This window comes from Alligator sinensis, unplaced genomic scaffold (assembly GCF_000455745.1).
Source record: "Alligator sinensis unplaced genomic scaffold, ASM45574v1 scaffold1192_2, whole genome shotgun sequence".
In the NCBI taxonomy this organism is placed as follows: domain Eukaryota; kingdom Metazoa; phylum Chordata; order Crocodylia; family Alligatoridae; genus Alligator; species Alligator sinensis.
Window position 1 is genome coordinate 1,049,957 of NW_005842312.1, and position 25,787 is coordinate 1,075,743.

A 25,787-nucleotide genomic window follows, 5' to 3' on the forward strand; every position below is an offset into this window, starting at 1 on the left:
TTTTGTTTCCACGTGCCTTTGTACAATGTCAAGTCTTTAACGACAAGGTTATTTAGGCTACATGCCTGTAAGTCTTAAACGATTGATTTTTGGGCCTGTTCACATACTAAGTGTAGTAAAATATCCTAAAACTACTTATGTTTGAAACTTTAGGGCTCCCTTGAGCTTCATACATTATACATTTATTATAAATCAGTGGCACTATCACCTGAAAATACAAATGTAACTTAAAATCTTATGTTGAAAGCAAGATGTTTCTCTGAATCAGCTGTTAATAGTCTCCCTTATGTCATACTGAGTCCCAACCCCCACTGAAAAAAGCTCTTGTTAATCACTCTGGAAGATGGTGATTTAAGGGGTTTCACAAAAAAAACAAACAGTAGTGGTACTTTTAATAGACATGCTGAGCAAAAAAAAAAAATGTTCCTTAGAACAGAATAGTACTTTGTAACCATCTGTCTTCAGAAAAGAAATACTGCCATGAAAGTATAACATTTTCAAAGTGACTTTGTTAGTTTGAGATGGGCTGGCAATTTATGCTTTAGAGGCACTGCTGAATTGATCATAAACTTGTGCTCATCCTTCAAGCTAGTAATACTGCTCCTCCATTGCCAACCGATAAGCTCCCACGTTGCAGCTATTAAATTTCTCTGCCTTTTAAGAGGGAACTACCTCTGGTGAGGAAAAGTTTTCTTTTAAGGGTAGGGAAACTTAATAGTTTGAAGAAGTCATTTGCCATGTGGAAAATTAGCACAAAAATTAAGCGGAGTAAGGAACCGTCTTTAGGGGAGAGAATAGATTGTGTTGAAAGAGGAACTGTTGGGTGGGGAGGTTGCTAATGGAGTTCCTCAAAGATCTGTCCTCAGCTTAATTGTATTTTCATTACGTCTGTTAGGATGAAAAGAAGCATACTCTTGGAACTTGCTTAACCCGAAGTTAGAGGAAGCTTGATACAGTCATAGACTATTAGTATTAAGTGGATGATGCAAGGGAATTTTAAGAGTGCAGTAAGGATGCAAAGATTTTATGGATGATTTATTTTCTATTGGACCAACTAGAAGGTTGGGATAAGATTTAGACAAGCTTCCAGATTTTGCAGCGCCATTCCTCAGGTCTCAGAAACTGCTTCTACTGGAAACCTGAGAGAAGGCACTGCAAAATCTGAAAACTTGTCTAAATCTGTTTCAGCCTTCCAGTTGGTCCAATAAAAGATGTCACCTCCAAAACTTGCCTTTCATACCTTCAGGACCATTAAAAATGGCTACATCGCTTCCGCACTACCACCATAGAGGCACATACTTTGTCATCAGTCTACCATTTTTGCTGCAACCTGGGAGCTTATCAGTTGGAAATGACAGAGAAAGAATATTAGTTACTTGAAGGATGAGCATAAGCTGCCAGTATGATATTGCTGTAAAAAAATGCAATTTTTGGGGGGATTGTAAGGAATTAAGTATTTTCAGTAGACAAGCACATACTAATATAATTGAAAATGACAGTTAGGACCTCATATAATCCCATTCTAAAATGGAGCTTGTTCTGTTTATGGAAGTGTTTACTTACAATAGTAGATTTGTATATGTTTAAATTTTACAGTATATTAGCCAATACTGTATCAGAATACTAATTCTTTTATTTCTAAACTTGCTACAGTCTATTTAATGAGCACAGCTCTTCAGTATTCCCAAATCAAGTGGCTAGGCTAATGTAATGACTACAGTAGGACAGATTTTTACATACTTAGGCATTTATGTTTCATCTTATATTCTGCATGGCAGCTTGTATTTTAGTTCAATTCTTATGTTTTGAAGATGTAGCTTATTGCCAACTCATTCTTTTCTCAGATCCTCTTTCCAGTACACGATGACTTTGTGCTTCAAAAGGCAATTAACACAGAGACCCATACCAGCAGTTATATTGGAGGCCTAGTTTTTCCAGAGTAGTTGCAACTCTAATATAGTTTCAGCCTCATGTCAGGGTTTATTTTGAAACATAAGATATGTGCTAGCAACTTTCCCTATCCCAGTGTCTGTAATTAAATAGTAGATACTGAATCCGTTTGAGAGAGAGAGCGAGCGAGCGAGCGAGCATCTCTTGAGCTCCGTTGCCTTTAAACACAGGGTTTTTTTAGTATATTTTTATTGTAGGTTTAAGTACGAAGCAAGCAATAGGGCCCCATTGTGCTAGATCTACTGACATTAAAAAAAAAACCCAAAGCATTCCTTGCTCTTTCTAATACATTGTGTATTCTTACATAGCCTGAAATGGGAAGTTCTACAGGAAGACACCACACAAGAAAATAAATGGACAAAAGCAGCCACAAATGAGAGAGAGACTTGTATGCAAATTTCCTAGAAGGCTGCATTATCTGTGCGAATACTGCTAGAAGAGTGGATAGTTTTATATCCCATTCCTGTTATTAAAACTGGTCTGACAAGGGTACTAAAGCCAGTGGTCCTCAACCCTTTTAGATGCAAGGCACCCCTCCATAACTTTTGTGAACTGAGCTGCACCCCATTTCAACAACTAAATTTACTACACTGTTTGTCTCCTTCCAGAGTGGCTAGGCACCGAGGAAAAAGGAACCACCAGGCAGGAAGAGCTTGAGCATGCTCTTAAATGTTTATCTCATCCTACTTCATGTGGCACCCTTGAAAGGATCTCTTATTACCCTGGTTAAGAATCACTGAGCTAGACAGTCAACCCATTCTTAATGCATGAACTTGCCAGCCTACCTAGGGACAATTGAATGCTGCTAGTGTTTTTCCTACTGCTTCAGAAAGGGTAAGGAAAATACATGTTGTAGGAATTAAAAGTACAATTTCACTCTATATGACTTACTGTCACTGTGGGGTTTTCCTTAATGTGTTTCACTGACATTATAAGTGTCTCGTTTTTTAAAAAACTATCACCACAGGAGTTTTATGCTGGGCTTCAGCAGCCAACCTTGCTTCTTCCTTCCTCATTTATTATGAGTAAGAAAGAAGGTACTGCAACCTAAATTATGCCCTAAATCAGTTAAATCCCCTAACAGTCCTAACTGAAAATAAAGCAAGTAGTTCTGTTACTGTACATATAGGACCAGAAGACAGGGGAGCTGGACTCATTAGTTCTAATGAATAAGGTGTAAGAACTTGTGCTATTTTAAACAGGTTTCTGCTGACACATGAAGTAAGGAGATGGCATTACAACATACAGGTCTGCTATGCTGTGTACTTCTAGATCATGCAAATCACAAAAGGATTAAAACTTAACACATTGGTTCAAGAAACAGTTAAGTATTACAGGTACAGTTTTGACTCTTAAGCACTTACACCCATAAGATACAAAAAAAATTGAGCAATTTAGATTTCAGTTATTCAGCTTCAAAAAACACAAGTTAGTGGTTCCACAGGAAGTAGTTGCACTCTGGTGCACATTTGCATGTCCTACATTTGGCTTCAACACAAAGGTGCCAAGTCATTGGTTACATTTTACTGCTTAGCTTACAAAATGGGAAAAGCATACCCATGTTACAGTAGCAACCATGTCAAAATAACAGCTGGAAAAAAAAAGCCCCCCCCCCAAAATCAGGCAGTCTATATAATGACAGAGCCATTCCTGCATAAATGTTTTAGAACAATTGCTTTTCAAGAACTTTACGCAGTCATATATTCTAATTTAATTGCAGCTGAATGACACACAAGTTCTGCTATTTTAATAGCATTGCTACAGAGAATGTGCAACTAACCAAAGAATTTGTCTTGCAAACAGCCTTAAAATGGAATTAAAATGACAATTCATTTTACCCTTCATTTCACTTAAGGAAACATTCCTTAAATTGAAACAAAGAAATACTCATCTCTTCTCCATTTCATCTTAATGGTGAAGTAAGTTAAACCCCAACCATGTCCTTCTGGAACCAAATCCAACCACTTTAAGAACAGATGCAACTAAGACTTATCCATTTATGCCAAGGCTACAGAGGAACCTCTTTGGAGTCATTAGCTTCTTGGATGGACTCTATACCTCTTTAGTGTAAAGATATTTATCACATCAGTCACAGGCTGAAAAGTATCTAGATCAGTGGTCCAATCTCAAACATAGGAAAGAAAGACTTGGAATTCTTGAACGGTTTAAACAATACACCAGAAGTACCCAATATATGTTGTAATTTGTCATTAAACTTCTGTTAAGAGAAGTCATTAAACTGCTTATAGGGATAGGGTGAAACTATTTGACAGTGCTAAATTACATGCTTTACTGCTTTAGCCTGGCCAAAACACTGGTTTCAAAATAGGGATTGTTACCATTGTCCCTGAAATGCTTTTCAATACCAGTTCAGCAGACCTTCTGCGGACCATCGGGAGGAAGTCTGTTTCCCAGCACAAATGAGGCAGCGAGATCTAGTCATTAGTTGTATGAAACTAATGTTATTTTGAAATATCCTATTAGGAAAATTAAAGAAAGCTTCAGTAAACTAGATGAAGGGAAAACACAGGCATTAAGGATACAGGAGATTTATTTTCTCCCTTGAAATCTACAGTATTTTTAGTGACACTAGGTAATTAATAGCAGAAAACCCGATTTATATTTTAAACTTATAATTAAAAGAAGAAAAAAAAAATCACATTACAGATGAAGTACCACTCAAAAGGAATGCATTGAGACTGAAGTTATTAATATCTAGTATTCTTTTGTTACAAAATGGATTTTAGTGAACCAAAAATGGAATGCTAATTTCATAAAAATATATGGATGTATAAATGTTTCTTTGCATTTGAATTCAAGAAAAAGTTTCCTGAAGTAGTGCTTTTAGAACTTTCAAGTTTTAATAATTTCATTTGAAGTATTTATCATTTGATTTATTACTTTTGCAAATTACATATTTATGTTAAATGAACATTTTTAGTAGACACTTTCCTGGAGAAAAGATGCCATGAATTCATTAAGTCATTCACTGAATGGAAGCTCTTTCTCTACCCCACATCGCCCAAGAAAGCAGCAGTATATATATTTAATAATATTAAAGTAGAACCCATTTTTCATTATTTGATCTATCCCTGAACCCCATTTTTTTTAGTCAGGACTACATTGGCAAAAAAGCATTTAACAGTCAACAGCAAGATGAACTGGGCTTGGGCTTCCGGTGAAGGTTTATTGTATCTGCGTGAATCAAGTGATCTGATCTATCTTCAGTAGCAAGAACTCTTCGAACAGCTTCCTCAAAGGCTGCTGCAACATTAGTGGCATCTTTTGCACTGGTTTCAAAATAGGGATGGTTGCCGTTGTTCCTGCACCAGGCCTGGGCTTCTTCTGTTGACACTTGCCTTTCATTTATGTCGATTTTGTTACCCAATATCACAAAAGGAAAACTTTCTGGTTCTTTGACATCTGCATAGTAAATGAATTCTTTCTTCCAGTTGCCCAAGTTTTGAAAGCTTTGAGAGTCATCTACGCTGAAAGTAAGGAGGCAACAGTCAGAACCTCGATAGAAGGGAGTCCGCAAGCTCCTGAACCGTTCCTGACCTGCTGTATCCCAAATCTGCATTGTAACAAAGTGTCCATCCACCTCCAAATCTTTATTTAAGAATTCCACACCTATTGTGTGGAACAGCTGTGTATCAAACTTGTTAGTGACATATCTGTTCATAAGTGAACTCTTCCCAACTCCACCATCTCCTAGGAGAATTACTTTAAGGAGAGACGATTTCGCTGCCATTGTTATGAAAACAGATCTTTTCCACTTCTGAATCCTGTAAAATAAATACAGACTTGGTTTAGAAACAATATATTTACCTGAGTCGAAAACTACTTCAAAATTAAAAACAACTCTCCATAATTAAGTGCTATACATGGAAAATTATAAATTTCTATATACAGAATCTAATTACTGTTGGATTATCTTTAATTCATCCCCGCCACCACTGTTGCAGGAAAATTAGTGGCAGTGGGGTAGGCAGCCTTCTCCCCATGTGCTTGCCTCTGCTGACACTGATCCAGGTGCAGAGGAAGTTTCAGAGCAGGTCCTCCCCACAGTGTGTGAAGCCCAATTTAGCCAGGGACACCAGCAGGAGTATGCAGGTTCCTCCTTCCCTTCCACCCAAATCTCCCCCACTGGCTGGAAACAGTGGAAGAATCTGCATACTGCTGTCCCTGGCTGAGCTGGGCTCCCCGCATAGCTGCTCTCTGCAGCATAGGTCAGGAGCAGCTCTGGGGCTCCCTCCCCCACATCTGCATCAAATGAGGATAGCAGTTCTTCCTTCCAGTGCCTGCTCTCAACCATCTTGGGAGATGAGGTAAGGGCAGGGGGTCTGAGCAGGAAGCAGGCACTGGAAGGAGGAACCTGTATGCTACTACCATCCCTGGCCAAGCCAGGCTCCTTGCACAACCTTCCCACTGCATGAGTCAGGAGCAGTTTTGGAGCTCCCCCTGCATCTAGATTAGACCAGGATACCACTGCTCCCGAGCTCCCAGCTGGAACAGTCTGTGCTCAATTCTAAGAGGAAGCCTTGTTTTCCCCCATATTGCACTTGCAGCGAAGCGTTGCAGAGACTTCAAAAGGTCATTTAGTCCAACTCTTTGCTCAAGGCAGAATATTTCATATCTGAACCATCTCAGACAAATGGTTTTCAATGATGGAAATTCCCCAATGTCTCTTGGTAGTCTGTTCTGGTGCTAAACCACTCTCAGAGAAAAAAAAACCAAACAACTTTCCAACATCTAACCTAAAACTCCTTTCTTACAATTTAAGCCCATTACTTCTTATCCTGTCCCCTATAGCATACAAAAGATTGTAAGCATTTATTTTATGCCTGTTTTATCAAGCCTTAATTTTTTTCCAGATTAAACGATTACAATTCTTCCATCTTTTCTGTGTCACTTTCTAGACCTCTAGTCATTTTTGTTTCTCTCTTCTGAACTCCTTCCAACTTGTCTGCCTCATTCTTGAAATACAGTACCCCCTATACTGGAAGATACTCTGGCACTTGTTGGGTAAGTTTGAAGAGCTTATCTTAGGCTCTTATTGTACTGATTTTCTAGGACAATTCTCACTAATTCTTTTTTCAGTGGATATGCATTAAAAGTGGGAAGGGAAAGGAGGTTTTTAGTTCCCTTAATAGTAACTGCCTTCACAATATTGGTCACTTTAGTACCACAATTAATTTTAAAAGAATAAAAATTATCATTATAATTTGTCAAAAACAGTGAAAGCTGTAGAAATAAAGAATGTGCAATCATGTCTGTTCTGCTCTATTTTATAATTTCAGTTAAACTTATCAAATGTGAGCCAGCAATAAAATACTTCTCTTAAACCAATGTCATTCTATACATTGTCAGTATTTATATTTTGCTATTCCTACCTTATTGTTCCACTTCGTTAATAACATTTAAAACATAAATATTTAACTAGAGTCAAAATATAGGCAATGACTACATTAACAATTTTATCAAGTTCTCTCGCCATTTTGTACCAATGGTGGTAGAAAGGCTGTGTGTATAATTTAGTTGCACACACACATGTTCTTTAGTACATTTCATGTCATCATTAAACTGAACTATACATTTTTTTTGCAATTTTAATAAGTTAAATTACATTTTAATCAGCAATCCTAGCCACTCAACCCTACAATTTCTATACCAGCATAACTACTCTTCATCTGTATGACAATTAGTAAAGGTCAAAGCAGTTCAGACCAAATAAGCCTCATTCTAGAAGAGTTACATGGCCATGAGGGTATTCTCTTCTAAAAATACTGAAATCCCCAGTTCTGGCTGGCTGTATCAACTGGCAGACAACTGTACAGAATCAAGGTCCAATATAAGCTGGTATCTAACAGTGTACCTCAAGGTATAATTCAGGCCCACACCAGAATCCTGTAATTTCAGGAATGTTCTTGTTCCTTCTATCTTGAGCTTCTTCATAGCATGCACAAGGCTTGGTCTTAGGACCTCGTTTACAATAAACATGAAAAAAACCCCAGACGTTTTAACTTAATTAGGAGCCTTAAGGTAGAAAGGTTTCTAGCAAGAGAGAAAAGACAGCCTTTTCTGGACAGAATTTGATGAGCAACTGATAAATTTATTCAATCTTTTCACTTAGAAGCAATACTTTAAAGGTAAGTCTACTCTTAAATTAAAACACTTTGGTAAGCAACACATTGGTAGTAGAATAAACAATTTTCTTTCACAAAACTACAACCTGGATAAGTACCTAACCATAACCATGATCCTGTAAAGATGTTTAAGCAGAAGAGTCACTGTATGGACATAAATAGTCTTACTGAAGTCTACTGGACAGCTCACTCATGTATGCTCTGAAGTCTTTGCTGAATCAAAGCCTATACTATATGTTTTTTAATTAGCTAGTTTAGATAGTTTTTGCCATGCTTATTAAAAAAAAAAAAATTTAAGTAGGGTAATTTAACCAAACTTCAGTTTGTACATTGATTTTTCTCTCCAGTTGAGTGTAGTAACTTGGAATGCTTATCTCTGCAGAGAAGAACAAGTTCAGGGTCTCTAACATCCTTAATGCAAGGACAACCCAAATACAAAACTGATAAGCAAACAACTCATGCTATTATTTGCAACCAGCACAACCTGGTTAAACATGCTCATCTTCCGGAAGTGAAAAGTGAAAATGGTTCAATAAAACTATTCTCTTCCATCAGGGTATGCAACAAGAGTTACATGTTACTTATTTTTTCTTTAAAAAAAACCCAAAAAACAAAAACAAAAAAACACAGTGCCCAAATCATTTAGGGGTATCTGTACATAAGCATGGAGGCAGATTAATTGAGTCTGCCGGAACATGGTAATTGCCACACTCCAGCAGCCTCCTACATCTTGTGCATCAGCATCCCTATGCTTAAAACAGGCTATGGGGTGCTTGGACTAAAGCTTGTCAAAGAAGCTTTAGTTCAAGCACTGCTGCTGCCATTTTTGAGCACAGAGATACTGATACAACAGATGCAGAGGTGTTTGCCTCCCCGCCTCCCTGGAACATGTGTAAAAAGTACCCTAGGAGATTAAATATGGAATTAGAAACATTACTGAAGTTATTGTAGGTATTTTTCACACACAGCTTGGTTTAAAGTCTACAGTGCTTTCAAGTTACTTAAGCAAGCTTTCTGGTTTTTGGGGGAGTTTTTTTTGCAACAAAAATGTAATCACTAACAAAAGCTTACTAAAATTGTAGACCCAAACATGTCTACATACACATTTAAGCGTTCACAACCATGTGATTAGAAGTAAGAAGAACCTTAAGTCTTTACAGGATCTTTAGAGGGATTTATTTTCAATATTCTGGTTTTAGTCACACAAATGTTATAAAGAGAGATAAATATGTAAAACCTCCCAAAATAATGCATCCTCTTAAATTTATTAGATAAAATTGAAAAGTTGCAATATTGAGTGTTCCAATTTTAGAGCCAATGTTAAAATCAATAAAGAACCCCACAATATAAAAATATTAGATTTTAACTACTCTACCCTGTTTAACATGTGATATTCTGTTCATATTTAAAATATAGATAAATACCTGATATAGCAGCATACACAAAGAGAAATCAACATTTTCTACATCAAAAAGATACTTACTTTACCTTAATTGTTCAGTTTAAATCATCATTCAGCATCTGCCAATGAAAAAAATATTTCAATTTCCTATATGGAAAAAAAAATTTAAACCCATTTTAAAAAGTAGCAGACCCATCTTTTCAAATTTGTCAAGAGACTGTAGATCTCAACTGTAGCTCACTTCATACCAATTGGTTAAAGGCAGGTTAACGACATACCCAACCCTTCCCACACCTCAACCACACCCACCCCACCACATGCACCCACATCCTCACACACCCCACCCCCTCAAACTCACACACATCCAATAGTCCCACACTGACATTTAAAGTCTTTTCCCCCACATTCCACACGTATACACCCCAAACTCACCCCACCCACACATACACCCCTCCTACACCCACACACACTGCCCCTGCACCATAACTACACCCCACACACATGCCCCAGCCACCTCCTTCCACACAACATACAAGCAAATCCCAACCCCTAAAAGGAGTACTTCCTGGACAAGGGGAGAGTCTCGCAGTGGCAAGGGTCAGGGGTTAGGGGGGTGGGACTACCCTTGCAGCCCTCGATTCCTCACCAAACCTTATTTTGGCTGGGGGATGCTTAACAACTGCCCACCCCTGCTTTAAGAGAACTAAAACTTGAAAGTAGCGCAGTTGCCTCTTAAGTAAGATGAAAGGCAAGTAAGATTCACAAGTCGAGCACCACTGTACTAGAGCTTCTTAACCTCCTCCCTTCGGGCCAAATGTTGCCTCCTGACCTTGGAATCCTACCCATGGGCTCCCCAAGGGTTGGGAAATTTGTCAGCAGGGGAGCAAGGGCAGTTAATACCACCATCTCCCCCCCACCAAAATCCCAAGCACTAGGCAATGTGTCCTAGCCAAGCCATGATCCTCCCACCACAAAGTCAGATTGGAAACCAGGCCACGCCCCCCCCCAATGGATCTGGGCCACACGTTTCTTCCAACCCAGCCAGGTTGGGGCCAGGCCATGTCCCTTTCTTCTCACAGGGCTGGGGCAAGCCCCCTTCCCCCACAAGGGGGCTGAACTGCCCCCACCCCACTCCTTGCAGCTGGATGGGGCCTCACCACACTGGCCTGATTGAGTCCACTAGCTGGATCTAGCCTGTGGAGGGACTGGGCACTGCTCATCTAGCCCACTAGATAAAAAGGCTGAGAACCATGGTTCTGGTAGATGAATGTAAACAGGCTAGTACAAGCTGCCAGTGTTTCTGTAATCTATCTGATCACAGAAGGAACTAGCCTCATAGCCAAAAACTGCCAAAGTTTACAAAAAGACAGCTATCTGCCAGACTAAACTTTTGACTTGGAATCAAACTTTATTTGCTGTCATTAGCTGAATCAGCTATCATGTGATGTGCAGATTCAACCCATGTTGAAGTTAACTGTGCCACTAACAACCACCTTTGGGTGCACACACTCCAAAACAACAGCTTTCAACCAGGAGTCTTCACAGGTGGCTGGACTAGTTTAAAAAAGGGGTAGGGGGTGGAAAAGGTGTGCAGAAGTAATACATCAAAGAAGGAACCTTGTCTGCCTATGTCCTTAGACCAACACGGCTAAAACCTACACCCCTACATCAAACAATGCATTTAATGCTTTGGAGTAGCTAAGAATCCTGAAATGAAGGGACACTTGTACTACTACTTAGTCCAGGGGTGTTCAACTTTTGGCCCACAAACCAGATCCAGCACCCACCACCATATTATCCGGCCTGTATGCTAGCCTGGGTGCCAAGGAGCCCAATCCCTGTACACAGGGTCCAATCCAGCCTCCAGACATGCGCCATGCTCCACATCTGGCCCACAAGGCCAAAAAGTTAAGCACCCAAAACTTAGTGCACTCTTAACAGATTTTCAAAGAAATAAGTAGTATGATATATTGTGTCTGTGCATGTAATTTATAAGACAATGCACATGCTCCAAAGCAATTCAGTTCCAGTAAGAAGTGTCAATAATTCACATCAATCCAAGGCTATCAAATTTACAAGACTATGGGTCCACAAAAAGTTCCCTGATATTCCTTTACTAGCCAAACTGCTTTGGGATCTCTCTTGTGCTTCAGCAGGAAAGCACTATAGTAGGATTTCTGGAAGCAAATCAGAATAGCCATTTAGAAGTAGGACACAGAAATAGTATAGAAAGAATGTATTTATATTTATAATGAAGTGAAACTTTTTTTTTTTTTTTTTTTTTTTTTACCACTTTCAGAAGGTTATATGAGAACAAAGAGAAATTAAAGCCACAGGTTCCTCTTAAGATACATACAGGTGCTTATGAGGCTATGGTACAGTAAAATCACAACATATAATCTAGTAAAATTAGATACTTAGATCATTATAACAGCCTATAAGAAGTGCCAGTTTTGGAACATGCTATACATGAAAAGCCAATCATATACACTTACACTAGTATCTGAAATAAGAATTTATTTATAGCCAAACTCAATTCTACAGACTCCATCATGTCTTCTAATAAGAGTTTTCTTCACAAGAGAAAGCATTTTTCCTTTAATGTTTATTTGAGAATTTTAACTTTGTCAAATGGCAAGTAATCCAGTAAGAACCTTTCTGAGGTGGCTCCGATTCTTTTTTTGTCAAAATCACCCCTCATATAAATGGTGCATGAACTCCAAGATTCTTAAAATATACCTAAATATGTATACAGTTATACAACTATACATGCAATATTATTGAAATCGATATTTTTAAAAAGAGAAATTCACAATTCAAGCCTTTATTCAGTCCTGCAACCGTGCAAAGATTTATAAGTTTAATAACAATTAAGAACACTAATGAATTTCAGGATACAGTATTATCAAGGATATGAAGTAAGATGGAAAAAGTCTGTTCCCTGTGTTCAGACTGAGAAAGAGGATATTCCAGAAAGGAAAAAATGTAACACAGTAAAAGCTTTGTTATCCAGCACCCACGGGGAACGGAGAGTGCCAAATAACAAAATATGCCGGATAACTGAGTGGCCTGAACAGGCGCCTGTCCCGCCATGTCTGGGGTGTTGCCACCCCTCCCACCATATCGCTGCCACTCCCATGGGCTCTGTGGGACAGGGAGGGGGGACTCGCGCAGGCTACTATGCCCCTGGGCCGTGGGGGCTTGGCTCCACGAAACCTGAAGTGCCACGGTGGACACTTTCACTTTCAGTTTCACTTTTCCCTTACAAGCCCATACAAGCCAGCATGCTGGTTAACAGAACATGCCGGCTTATAAGGTACAAGTTAACACAGCTTTTGCTCTACCAATATTTACTGACTTTAAAATACATATACATATTGGCACATAGCCCAGATGTAGGGGAACTATCCAGAACTACTTTTAATTCTTAAATGAATAAGTGTTAGGTTCATAGTGATCCTCTAAAACTAAAGGATGATATTTAGTCCTTTATGACTCTAAACACTTATTTATTGTTAAACTGCATATTCCCAAAAAGGCAGAGTGGGGAAAGGGAGAGGCGATGAGATGATTTACAACTTTATCATACTAAATTGCTTTTACAGGAATTGATTTACCTTTCATCCAATTAAATGTTTCTACTTTAGAACAATCAAACAATTTTAAACCACTACATTATAAGGAACTTTGTATTAACAAGCAAAGGATTTTAAGGAACTCTAAAAATATAAAGGGATACACCTACAAAATCTGTCCATAAATGTTATGTTAAATTGGGGTGGGCAAAATGGGGGATCCAGCCAGCAACCGGACTTCATTTCCCAACAGCCCCTGCCTGCATTGCTGCAGCCAGTTTCCATGGACACCCCAGCAGGCACAGGCCAGGGTTTCCCTGGAGACTGGCCCCAGCAGTGCTGGCAGGGCATGTGACTGAGCCAGGGCAGAGGTACCGTCCACTGCCTGCACACCCCTATCCAGGGCATGCAGGCAGCAGATCGCAGCTCTGCCCTGGCTCTGAACCACGCCATCACTGCTGCAAGATCCTTGCCCTGGCCACGGAGCAGCTCCCTGCCCAGCCACATGCTCTACCAGTGCTGCTGGGGCTGGTCTCCATGGAAGCCTGGCCCCATGCTGTCACTATGCGACTGCTGCTGGGGTCTCCATGGAAGCCAGTTGAAGTGATGCCAGTAGGGGCTGCTGGGAAATGGAGTCCACCATGGGCCCAATCCAGCCCATGGCCAACACTTTTGCCCATCCTTGCATTAAATGGTTCACATTTTAGATGCACCACCACACGACTTGACTAGGAGCCTTTCCTTTTATTTGAAAGACTTGAGTATATTCTAAGAAAACTGAGGCAAAGAAAGGATCAGTGACTTGCCCTAAGACATTAAAAGTGTGTTATAAATTTAAAAATAAATAAATAAAGGGGGGAAAAAAAGTCATAATCCTATAATTCAAACTCCCTCAGTCACTTATCCCCATTGCTCGTAACTGGGACACACTTTACCCTACTGCATTTGGTCTTCTGTGGTACATCAGACCTTAGTAAGTATCCTTCATTTATCATGAGCTTAAGGACCTCCAGCCACTTGGCTCTATAGTCTCTAAAGCAGAGGTAGCCACCCTACAGTAGAAGTGCCACAAGAGGCACAAGCAGCCTCTGTGTGGCACTGCAGGATCAGGAGGAGGACAAGCAGAATGCAACACAAAGCAGAGCAGCAGATTGGGAAGGTTGGAGTGGCACTTGGGAAATGTGAAAGCCTAATTTGTGACACCTATTAAAAACATTAGCCACCACTGCTTTAGAAACTGAAAAGTCCGTGTGTCCCCCCCGCAACACCAGATGTCATACTTGTCCACTGCTTCCCTATCATACTACTGTACATGTAGTTTGTACTTTCTTGTGGAGAGCTTCTCATCACATGGGAGATGATCTGGACCTCCATCATAGCACCTGATTGCATCTACTATCAGGGTGGATTTGATTTAAATCACTGGTGAGGAAGCCTCAATTTAATCCTTGTTTTCTACAAAAGGTTGCATCTACGTGTGCCGTTTTAAGGAGCATTAGACATTAAGGCACATTAAGGGTGCAGGGTCTACATCTAGGCACCCTTAATGCACCTTTAAAATGGCCATTTTAGGCTAGTTGCACCTAAATTTGATACCTGCAAAAGCATGGATAGCTAAAGTGCCTTAGCATGTCTACACATGTGTTAAGGCACATTAACGCTGTGGACATTGACAGACTTGGGATTAACTTTTGTCCTAAATCAGTCTGTGTACCGCGTTAATACGCCTTAGTGCGTACACATGCAGACACATGCCTAAATCGCTTTAACATGCATTAGGTAAATGCACATTACGTTTAGGCATGTGTAAAAGCATGTGTAGACATCCTCAAAGTGCATTCTTGTTGTTCGATATCCTTTATTCATTTAACTTCTTGAAACTCTACACTTTTAGAGAAAGGTAAGGGCTTGAGGAGAGACAATAGGGTAGGGTAGGTAATCAGGTCTGTTCTCTCTTATCTCCATATACTGCTGTTAACAAGGATGTTATCTCTGGAGACACAAATCCACAGTTTGAGAACTGAAATTAAGCATCACAGAGATACTTAATGGGATCTTCTAGACTGAGCACTGAGTCCCACTGGGTACAGTGGTTTTCTTTACACTTTACTACTCTATAGTGGAACCTTCAGGAACCCCATGAGATTGGACCTCTAATATTAGTCCATGGCCTGTTGTGACCCATTTCTAAAACTTTTCTAAAAAGGAAAGTATTGTCTCAAATAGTATATACAGTAAAATCCCTGTTATCCAGCATTTGAGTAACTGGAACACTCTATAAACTATAATTTCCAGCCAGACATAGGCTGGGGAGCTCACACATGGCTGCTGCCACTGCCACCCTGTGCTGCAGCCACTCCGTGTGCGGCCACCCGCGTCCCCACCCCAGCTGCCGCTCTGTGAGAGCCTGAAAACCACTGGCCTCAGGTAATCAGCATTTTTAGATACCCAGCACTCCCCATTAGTGCCAGATAACAGAGACTTTACTGTAATAAGAAGTTATAATCCCTACTTCACAGATTTCATAGACATTAGGGCTGGAAGGGACCTCGGAAGATCGAGTCCAGCCCCCTGCCCCAGGAGCAGGAAGTCAGCAGGGGTCATAGAAAAACATCCACGTTTCTCTTGAAGGTGTTCAAAACATCCACGTTTCTTTTGAAGGTGTTCAAAGTAGGTGCTTGAACCACCTCTGGTGGCAGACCATTCCAGACCTTGGGGGCTCAGACAGTAAAGAAGTTCTTCCATATGTCCAGCCTGAAACAGCCTTGCAGGAGTTTATAACCGTTCGACCGTGTCACCCCTTGGGGCGCTCTGGTGAACAAACATTCCCCCAGATCCTGGTGAACACCCCTGATAAATTTATAGGTGGCCATCAGATCTCATGATGTAATCTTTGAGCTTTAACATATCTTAAATTAAAACGACCTTTATTTAGGTTTATTTTTTTAAAGCATCTTAAAAAAAATTGTTTTAATGTGATTACATCAAAATATCTGATTTAAATTAAAAAATCAATTTTTTTATTAAAAAAAATTGCTGATTTTTATCCACCCTGTCTACTATACATGCATTTACTGGTCTAGAAAAACTGGTGCACTGTATTGGAGGAGGCCCAATATTATAGAGCAGATGCAGCTCAAGTAATAAACTGCATAGTAAAATAAAACTGGAATAACATTAAAACAAATAAAAATAAAACAAAGAGAATAAAATAAACTTGGCATATCAACTTAGATTAGGGTTCCTGCTTACAACTAAAATGAACAGATCTAGCAGAGACCACACTGAAAGATTTTTTCTCCCGTGTACATTTATCCTTACAACTTCTGGAGAAAGACTTATAAAAGAGTTTTGGCAGAAAAGTACACTGGATACTACAAAAAGGTTTAAAATAAACGTCTCTAGTCAATAACTCCTTTTCCAAGGCTGCCTTTCCTGCTCCTCTCTCAAATAACACTTTGTACCAAAATGATGCTGGTTTTATACAAGTCAGGATGGTTGTTGGCAGCCTCAATGCTGAAAAACACTGACACTTATTTGGTAAAGTTGTGGGCTGCAATGGGGTGGGGAGTGAGAGGAGGGAGGTTGTTAACCCTGTCTGCAGACTCAGGAAGATGACAGCATCCTGGCCTACAACCTAGAAGTATTTTGTCTTCATGCTCTCATTTAATTTAAGTCAGCAAGGGCTGCTACTGCTGCAGGCCCCCTCTAAAACTCCCCTTTTTTCTGCACCTGTTGTGTGGCACAGTCCCTAGCACAGCCCCACTAGAGTGGGACCTTGCAGATCGCCCCTCCCGATCTGGCAATTTGAAAGTTATTCTGCAAAACACATCCCCCTTTTAGGAACAAGACAGCATTCTGCTCTTGCTCGACCTTCAACTTGCCCAAAGGAACGATTCCCAGAAGATCGGATATTATGTCTGTCTCCTTTGCTGCCCTGGCACCCAAAATGCCGCTCAAGCAAACTGCCCTTCCACAGGAGTCTGAAGGTCTCTGCAGCAGGGACTTGCAACCCTACACCACAAACAGAAAGTTTCTCCTGGCTTTCCCCAACCACAGAAGGGAGAGGTTGGCCGTGCCAAACAAGGGAAGAACCGCACGCAAGGTGCCTTGCTCAGTCAGGCCGCAGCCCTGTCTCTGCTACGTGGAAAAGGACTTAAAAAAAAAGGAAAAAAATCAGGGGAGGCAGCGTGAAAGGCAAATTTTGGGGATTTTTCCCCAATTGAAAGTGCCATACACACACACGCACACATACACACGCACACACGGGGAGTGAGTGGGGGACCGGCCCCGCAGTCACGGGATCCCGGTCACGCCAGCGGCAGGCGGGGGAAGGGGGACGGTTGCAGTTGCCCACGCAGCCGCCGCCCCGGCCGCCGGGGGAGGTTTTGGGCGCCGGCTTGGTCCGGGGCGGGGACGGGGCCGCCGTTACCTGCCCGCGAGGTGGAAGCGGCCGCCGGTAACACCGGCCCGCGATGCGCAGCTGCCACCGGCTGAGGAGGAAGGAGGCGCAACATGGCGGCGGGGAGAGGCGGGGTCTCGGGTCACGTGAGCGGTGCCCGGCCCCGCCTCCCGGGTGGGGGAGGGGCTTCCGCCTGGCCCCGCCCCAACAGCCGGGCTCCGGAGTGGGGGGGGCGGGGCCGTGCGCTTCCCGCGCCTGCCCTCTCGCCGGTTGCTCGGCACCACACACCGCACAGACAGAGAGAAAACAACAGACACACAGCACAGACGAGACATAAACATACACACACACAAATACCTACAAACACACACATGTACTGATACCTACAGACACCAGACACACACACACAGAAAACAACAGAGACACACAACACAGACGAAACGTGGACAAACACACACAAATACCCACAGACAAACACACATCCACACATACCCACAGATACCTACAGGCAGACACACACACACACAGATACCCACAGAAACAGGCAAACACACACATGCACAGATCCCCCCCACACACACACACAGGTTCACTCAAATTGGACATCCTAATGATGGGAGAGAGAGATCATTTAGGCCTTAAATAAGAGGTGTTTACTTTCAAAACACATTAGATGACTTTCTTGGTTTTGTCTCTGGCTAGTTTGGAGATACAACCCTTAAATAAGAACCATGTTAAGAATTTGTCTTGTATTGTTGCCCCTTTTCCCATTACAGATATTTCATTCTGAGGTTACTGCCTCACCCTCCACCACCAAAAGCTGAGTAGCAACAACTGTCTAGTGCCTTGCAAGCTGCACAAATGGTTACGAGGGAGTCTGGATCTATTCTAAACTTTACACACACGTACAAGCATGGGAATCTCACTGGTCCAAGAGAGTAACTGGGCCTCAAGATTTAACTCTATGCAAAGACCAAGCCAGAAAGCAGAGTCTTGCTGCTTGCACAGCTCCCTCTTGACAACTGCCTCTACCCATAACTTTGCACAATCAAACACTATTGACACATATCCTGTCTCCCTTCAACAGAACTATGTAATATCTTTTGTCCCAAAGGATTCCAAAACACATTATAAATTGTATACTACAAATACCAGTTAAATATAACCACCTCTCTGGTTATAAGCAGGGATCCTGGTTTTCTCTGACTTAAAAAAATCACCAATTTTCAGATTTAAAAAAGTAAGCCCAAATTCATAATTTTCCATGATTAAAATGAGACACCACTATATATATATATATACACACATATATACACACACACACACACACACACACACACACTAGCTAATTGCCCGTCATGAATGACAGTGTTTCCGGGAGTGTTTACATGCCTCTCCTTCTCCTGCCCCCTGCTCACCCTTCGGGGCTGCCCATGTAAACAGTCCCTCCACCACTGCCATCTCCTGCTCCAGCCTCCGGCACGGCAGCTTCCTCCCCCCAGCCCTCCCACCTCTGCTTCCTCCCGCGGAGCAACAGGGCTTCCCTCCACCAGAGGTGGCAGCAATGGCTCCCTCCCACCAGGCCACCCACCTCCGCCTTCTCCTGCAGAGCAGCAGGGCTCCTGCCTTCCTGCCAGCAACTCCCTCCCTGCCTGAGGAGGCGGAGCCCCCACAGCCAATTGCAGCTGGCCCTTTTTGCGGCACGTGTGCAGTTGCCCAAAAGCATTACAGACAGACAGACACACAGACAGGCAAACTAAGCCCTTTATTATATTAGAATATTTATATATTAATGGCATTAAATTTTAATAATGGAAAAACGTAAATTTAGGGTTACTTTTTTTAACCAAAACTTGGGGATTTTTTTTTTAAATCAGAGAAAACCAGGATCCCTGGTTATAAGCAAACCCCTGTCTCATTCCATGGGCGAGAAATAATTCAGTCAAGGATACTCTGAGGGCAACCACCTGCTCTTATTTTAAAATACTATCAATTCACACTGTATTGAGGATAATGGGAAGGCACAAAATCCCCAGAGACTGAGGGAAGTATTACTTTTACTGCAACAGTAGCTCCAGGAACACAACTGCGGCACCCTCCTCCTCCCCCTGCCCCAACTTTGAAAGAGTGGCATACACTTCTTGTGCATTGGGACAAACACCACAGCCTATTGCTAATGGCTGCATCCATTCACTTTGAAAATCAGAAATCACTGATAGCATTAGATTGTGTTGTGTTTCTGTTAAAATAGGTGTCCCCCCAAGTGGTCAGTACTGCAAAGCCCAACTCTTAGGTGCCCTGCTATCCAAAGGAATTCACAACCCTGAGTCAGGTGCCCAGATTCCTAGTATCAAGCAGTTTATTAGGAATGTAAGAATGGAGATTCTCCAAAATCAGCAGACTGACTGAGGCCCAAACTAGCCAGCTGGAAGTGCTGAGAAAGGAGGAAGCACCAAAAGCCCTCCCTTGAAAGCTAGTTCAGTACCCATCTCCATTCAGCACTCTCAGCTATAAAGATTCTCCTGGATCTAGCACCTAAATCCCTGTTCTGTATTATTTGTAGTGAGGCCCAAACCAATCCTCAGTCCCTGGTTTGCCATGGTGGCAGAATATGAAAACAATCAAAAGGTGATAGAAAGCAGTAGAGCAATGTCACCAGTGAGAAATTCCCTATGACCATTGTTTGGAGAAGGATTCATGGGCACAAAAAGGAGGTGTACTCAGGCTCTTTTGGTCAGCAAGAAGTGCATGCACCACTAGGATTTTGAGGGTGTGGAAAGGGAAATAAAAAGAGGGTGCAGAAGAGGGGATTTCGGATTACATCTTGCAAAGCAGGGACATCAGTAGGCTTGTTGTGGCCAAAGACATGTCTATGCATACATCTCACCATCTTTCTCTTCTTCCTGTCATTGACTGTGCTTGCAAGTAGTTAGGACACAGGAACTGACAGAAATAATTGCTACAGAGAATAGGCTTCTTGTAACTTTTAATAATTTTGCTTGTACAAAAGAACTGTGTTGACAGGAAGAATAGAAGAAATGAGTGACATTGATGTATTTACTCATTCCTCCAGACTTTCTATTGGGTTGCCCAGGTATCAGCTGAGTTTCTAACATTGCTAGTGGCATTAGATTAAGAGAGCTAGAAATTCAGATTTAACTTTATAAGTAAATGTTAAGAGAATTTAAAAAGCTGAATGGGTAGACACCATAAGTCACCACATGTCAGTCACCACATCAGCTTGGCAGTGGTGGGATACTTAGCAGGCATGGATGATGTTCTCATTGCTGGGGTCGTATGCTCTGAGCACCCAATGATCAGCACCTCAACTATAGATTTCATAGACTTCATAGATTTCATAGACATTAGGGCTGGAAGGGACCTTGGAAGATCATCAAGTCCAGCCCCCTGCCCAAGGGGCAGGAAGTCAGCTGCGGTCATAGGGTCCCAGCAAGATAAGCATCCAAATTTCTCTTGAAGGCATTCAATGTAGGTGCTTGAACCACCTCTGGTGGCAGGTTATTCCATACCTTGGGGGCTCGGACAGTGAAGAAATTCTTCCTTATGTCCAGCCTGAAATGGTCTTGATGGAGTTTATAACTGTTCGACCTTGTCATCCCTTGGGGCGCTCTGGTGAACAATTGTTCCCCCAGATCCTGGTGAACACCCCTGATAAACGTATAGGTGGTCACTAGATCACCCCTGAGCCTGCACTTTTCCAGGCTAAAGAGTCCCATAGCTCTCAGCCTGTCGTCGTAAGATCTGTTTTCCTGACCTTTGATCATGTGCGTGGCTCTTCTCTGGACTCTCTCAAGCTTCTCCACATCCTTTTTGAATTGTGGAGCCCAAAACTGGACGCAGTACTCCAGCTGCGGCCTCACCAAGGCTGAGTACAACGGGAGAATGATGTCCTGAGATTTGCTTGAGAAGCATCTATGGATGCAAGCCAGGGTTTTGCTAGCTTTACTGGCCGCAGCATCACAGCGAAGGCTCATGTTCATCTTGTGGTCAATCATGAGTCCCTTTCATCTGTAGTGCTAACCAGCGTAGCACTGCCAAGCCTATAAGGATGCTGCAGGTTTTTCCTCCCAAGGTGGAGAACCTTGCATTTTTCAGTGTTAAACACCATCAGGTTCTCGTCCACCCATTTCTTGAGCCTATCACAATCAGCCTGGATTGCCCTCCTGTCTTCAGGTGTGAATGCTTTACTCCAGAGTTTGGTATCATTGGCGAACTTGGCCAGTCCGCTTCTGACCCCAATGTCCACATCATTAATGAAGATGTTGAACAATATGGGTCCAAGGACAAAGCCTTGGGGGACCCCACTGGTCACAGGGCACCATGAAGATTGACTTCCATAAACCACCACCCTCTGGGTCCGACCATGGAGCCAATTCCCCAGCCAGCGGATCATGGTGGACCCGAAGCTGCAGTTGGCCAGTTTCTCTAAGAGGTGATTATGGGAAACCAGGTCAAAGGCTTTTTTGAAGTCAAGATATATGACATCAATCTCTTCTCCCTTGTCCAGGTGATAGGTCACCTGGTCATAAAAGGAGATAAGATTGGTCAAGCAAGACCTACCCTCATCAAACCCATGCTGGCTGTCTCTCAGGATGTTGCTGTCGGCCAGTCTGTTGAGAATGGCCTCTTTAATAATCTTTTCTAAGACCTTCCCTGATAGAGGTCAGGCTGATGGGCCTGTAGTTTGCCAGATCCACTTTCCACCCTTTCTTGAAGATAAGCACCGCATTGGCCTTCTTCCAATCTTTAGGCACTTTACCATAGTGCCAAGAGTTCTCAAAGATCTGTGCCACGGGCTGGGCTATGATGCTAGCCAGCTCCTTGTGTACCCTGGGGTATAGATTGTCAGGGCCAGCTGACTTGAAGGAGTCCAGCCTCTCAAGGTGTTTCTTCAAGAGGTCAGCATTGATGGAGGGCAGGGAATCTCCCTCACCCAGGCCCCACTGTCCCATGGAACTGATGGAGCAGAGGTGTCCCATGGAACTGATGAAAGACCGACACAAAGTACCCATTTAACAGGTTGGCTTTTTCCTGCGCGTCGGTTGTCAGTTGTCCCATCTGGTTTAGCAGGGGTCCAATGTTGCCCTTGCTTTTCCTCCAGCTCCCCACATATCTAAAAAAGGACTTTTTATTGTCCTTGATACTTGTAGCTAGTTGGAGTTCAGTCTCAGCTTTGGCTTTCCTGGTTCACTCCCTGCAGGACCAAACCAGTGCAGAGTATTCCTCCTTGGAGGTGGAACCCGTCGTCCATCCTTCGTAGGCCTTTCTTCTTAGCCGCAGGAGGTCCGCTAGTTCCTTGGAGAGCCAAGGGGGCTGCTGTACCCCTTTGCTGCCTTTCCTTGGAGACGGAATAGCATTAGCTTGTCTATCGAGGATCGCTCCCTTGAGGAGCAACGACTCTTCCTGAGCTTCCCTCCCCTTGGGGTCATGGTCCCTTAGGGCCTCAACAACAAGCCTCCTGAGCTTGTCAAAGTCAGCTTTCCTGAAGTCAAGGACTTCTGTATTGCTGACTGACTTGCCAGCTTTACAGCAGATGGTGAAGGTGATCACCTTGTGGTGGCTGTCACCCAGCTTTCCTTTGATCATTAGGTCACTGATTAGGTCGTCCCCGGTTGCCAGTATCAGGTTGAGCAGTGCTTTACCTCTCATTGGTCCATAGACCTCGTGTCAGATAGAGGTCATCCACGCAGGAGAGGAAGCTTTGCGACCACTTGGATTTAGCCGAGCGCTCTTCTCACGAGATGTCTGGGTAGTTGAAGTCTCCCATGACAACCAGGGACCTGGAGCACACGGCCTCAGCCAGTTCCCCGGCGAAGTCCTGGTCAAGCTTTTGACTTTGGGTGGGTGGTCTGTAGTAGACTCCCACCATTGTGTCCCCTGTGCTGTGTTCCCCACGAATTTTAACCCAGAGGGTCTCCAGACATCCACCCTGGGCGCCAGTGTTGGCTTGCAGGGACGTATAGCTCTCCTTGACATAGAGAACTATGCCCCTGCCCCTTTTGTCTACTTGATCTCTCCTGTACAGGGTATAGCTGTTTATACCCGTGGTGCAGTCATGGGTGGAGTCCCACCAGGTCTCCGTTATCCCTATGACATCGTAATTTTTTGCGTTAAGCAGGAGGACAAGTTCCTCCTGTTTGTTCCCCAAGCTCCTGGCATTTTGTGTACAGGCAGGCAAGTGTCCCCTTGGGTGCCCTTGCCTTGCCTACCGGTTATTCCAGGGCTGGGGCATGGGTGGGCTGCCTTAAGTGCCTTGGCCTGCTGGCGTTGCAAGGGTTCCTTAGCGGGCCAGCAGTGACGGTAGTCCCCCCGTTTCCCAGTGGGCTTAGTTTAAAGGCCGGTGGAGCAGGTCACCCAGTTTGGCTGAGAAGAGCCTCCTCCACAGCGGAAAGAGGTGGAGGCTGTCCCTTCCCAGCAGCTCGCTGCCTCTCTCACCCAAGAGCGGACTGTGGTCATGGAAGCCAAAGCCTTCCCGATGACACCAGTGCCTCAGTCTCTGGTTCACTACCTTGATCCTCTTCTCCCTCCTCAGTCCGTAGCACGAGACTGGGAGGATTGAAGAAAACACCACCTGTGCCCCCAGACCCTTTAGACCCACTCCCAAATCCCTGTAGTGCCTCATAACCCAGCTGGGAGCACTCCAAGCCATGTCATTGGTGCCCACATGGATAAGGAGCATGGGATAGTGGTCAGTGGGCTGGAGGAGTTTAGGGATCTTCTCTGCAATGTCTTGGATGCGGACTCCTGGGAAGCAGCAGACTTCCCAGGCTAAGGGGTCAGAGCAGCAGATTGCCCCCTCAGACCCCCTCAGGATGGAGTCTCCCACGACAAACACTTTGTGTTTTGTCTTGTGGAGAGTGGGGGCAGTAGCTACAGTAGTGCCTGTGTTGCCTGAGGGAGCTGGCAACTCAGCAAGCTCTGCTGGGGCTGCAAGAGGTTCATACCTGTTGCATAGCTCCAGCAGGCCAGAGGCCTTGGGGCCCTTGACTACCTTGGTCCAACCCCTGGGCTGAACAGTAAGGGAGGTCCCCAAGTCCTCCCTTGTCCTGGAGGGAGACCTTGGTCTACCCTCCGCCTCCAGGGGGAGAAGGGCCTGACAGTAGGAGTTGATCTCCTGCTCACAGTCCCTGATGGTACGCAGTCTCTGGACTGCAGCCTGGAGCTCCTCCAGCTGGCACGCCAGAGGCCCCAGTAGGAAGCAGACCCCACAAGGGGAGGTGACCATGTTTCCGGGCCTCAGAGCCTGAAAAAATGACAGGCAGCCCCCGCAGCCGAGAGCCAGAGGCTCCATCTGCGTGGAGCCTGGAACCATGGGCTCTGTCTGGGTGGCGGCCTCTGAGGTGCCGGGGGGGTGTCGCAGGCCCCGAGGGGACCCTCAGGTTGTGGTGCATGCCCATCCGTGTCATACTGCTGGTGGGCTGGTGACGCTGGGACTGGCTTCCCTAGGGTGGGGGTGCACAGACAGGGCTGCAAGCCCTCCCGCTCACCCTCATGCGCGAACTCCGCGCTAACTCACACGCCGTGCAGACAAGCGCACCTGTTTGCACAGCCTGTTTGCAATGCTCCAGTTGCATGGCTCCCTGGGGGGCTGGGCAAAGTAGGGGCCAGGGCAAGACCTGCCTTGGCTCCGGCTTGGCCGCCTCACTGTGACTAGGCTGGGGCTAGTCCCTCCCACCAGGGGCCCTGCTTACCTCTGGCTGCTGCTGGGGGTTGGTGGGGGTGCTCCGTGGCAGTTGGGGGTCTCTGAGGCCTTTGCGGGAGCAGAGGCACAGCAGGTGTGCACCCGCATGTCTTGCGCTGCTCCCAGAGCCCGTCAGGGTTTTTTTTTCCTTTGGCAGGCCCTTTTAAATTGTGCACATGCGCAGTGGGCCCACCATCGGAAATCAGCTGTTTCCGGGCTATGGGACCCTACCCGGGCTTCAGGGGGCTGGGCCAAGTAGGGGCCGGGGCGGGGTGAGACCCCCCTTGGCTCTAGCTTAGCCACCTCCCTGTGGCTAGTCTGGGGCTAGTCCCTCCCACCAGGGGCCCCGCTTACCTCCGGCTGCTGCTGGGCGTTGGTGGGGGCACTCCATGGCAGTTGGGGGTCGCTGAGGCCTTTGGGGGAGTGGGGGCGCAGATGCCGGAGCCTGTCAACCATCACTTGATTTTAGCCTACAAGAGGCCGAGAAGCGATACCTTACAGAAATGTCTTTATAGAGAATGGGGCTGTCTGTTCTCCTGTTGGTTACAGAGGAACAACTCACAGGATCATCATAAAATTCCAGTTTATTAGACGGATGCAAAAGTCAGAT

At 44.0% G+C, this 25,787-nt stretch overlaps 1 protein-coding gene across 2 annotated transcripts; it reads right to left on the reverse strand.

Moving 5' to 3' along the window:
- Window positions 1–4,523: 4,523 nt before the first annotated feature.
- RAB9A (RAB9A, member RAS oncogene family) lies at window positions 4,524–17,628 on the reverse strand. 2 transcript variants are annotated; one of them, XM_006028418.3, is made up of 3 exons: window positions 17,506–17,628; window positions 9,580–9,617; window positions 4,524–5,735 (listed from the first exon to the last, which is right to left on the reverse strand). In XM_006028418.3, the coding sequence occupies exon 3, from the start codon at window positions 5,699–5,701 to the stop codon at window positions 5,096–5,098; it is 606 nt and encodes a 201-aa protein (XP_006028480.1). In that variant the 5' UTR covers window positions 5,702–5,735; window positions 9,580–9,617; window positions 17,506–17,628; the 3' UTR covers window positions 4,524–5,095. The 2 variants fall into 2 exon arrangements, with proteins under 2 accessions (XP_006028480.1, XP_006028481.1); XM_006028419.3 differs by having other exon boundaries at window positions 9,585–9,617; window positions 17,506–17,625.
- Window positions 17,629–25,787: the final 8,159 nt, after the last annotated feature.

Excerpts from the sequence above, each read along its gene's own strand:
- RAB9A (XM_006028418.3), bottom strand. The coding sequence starts at position 5,701 with ATGGCAGCGAAATCGTCTCTCCTTAAAGTAATTCTCCTAGGAGATGGT.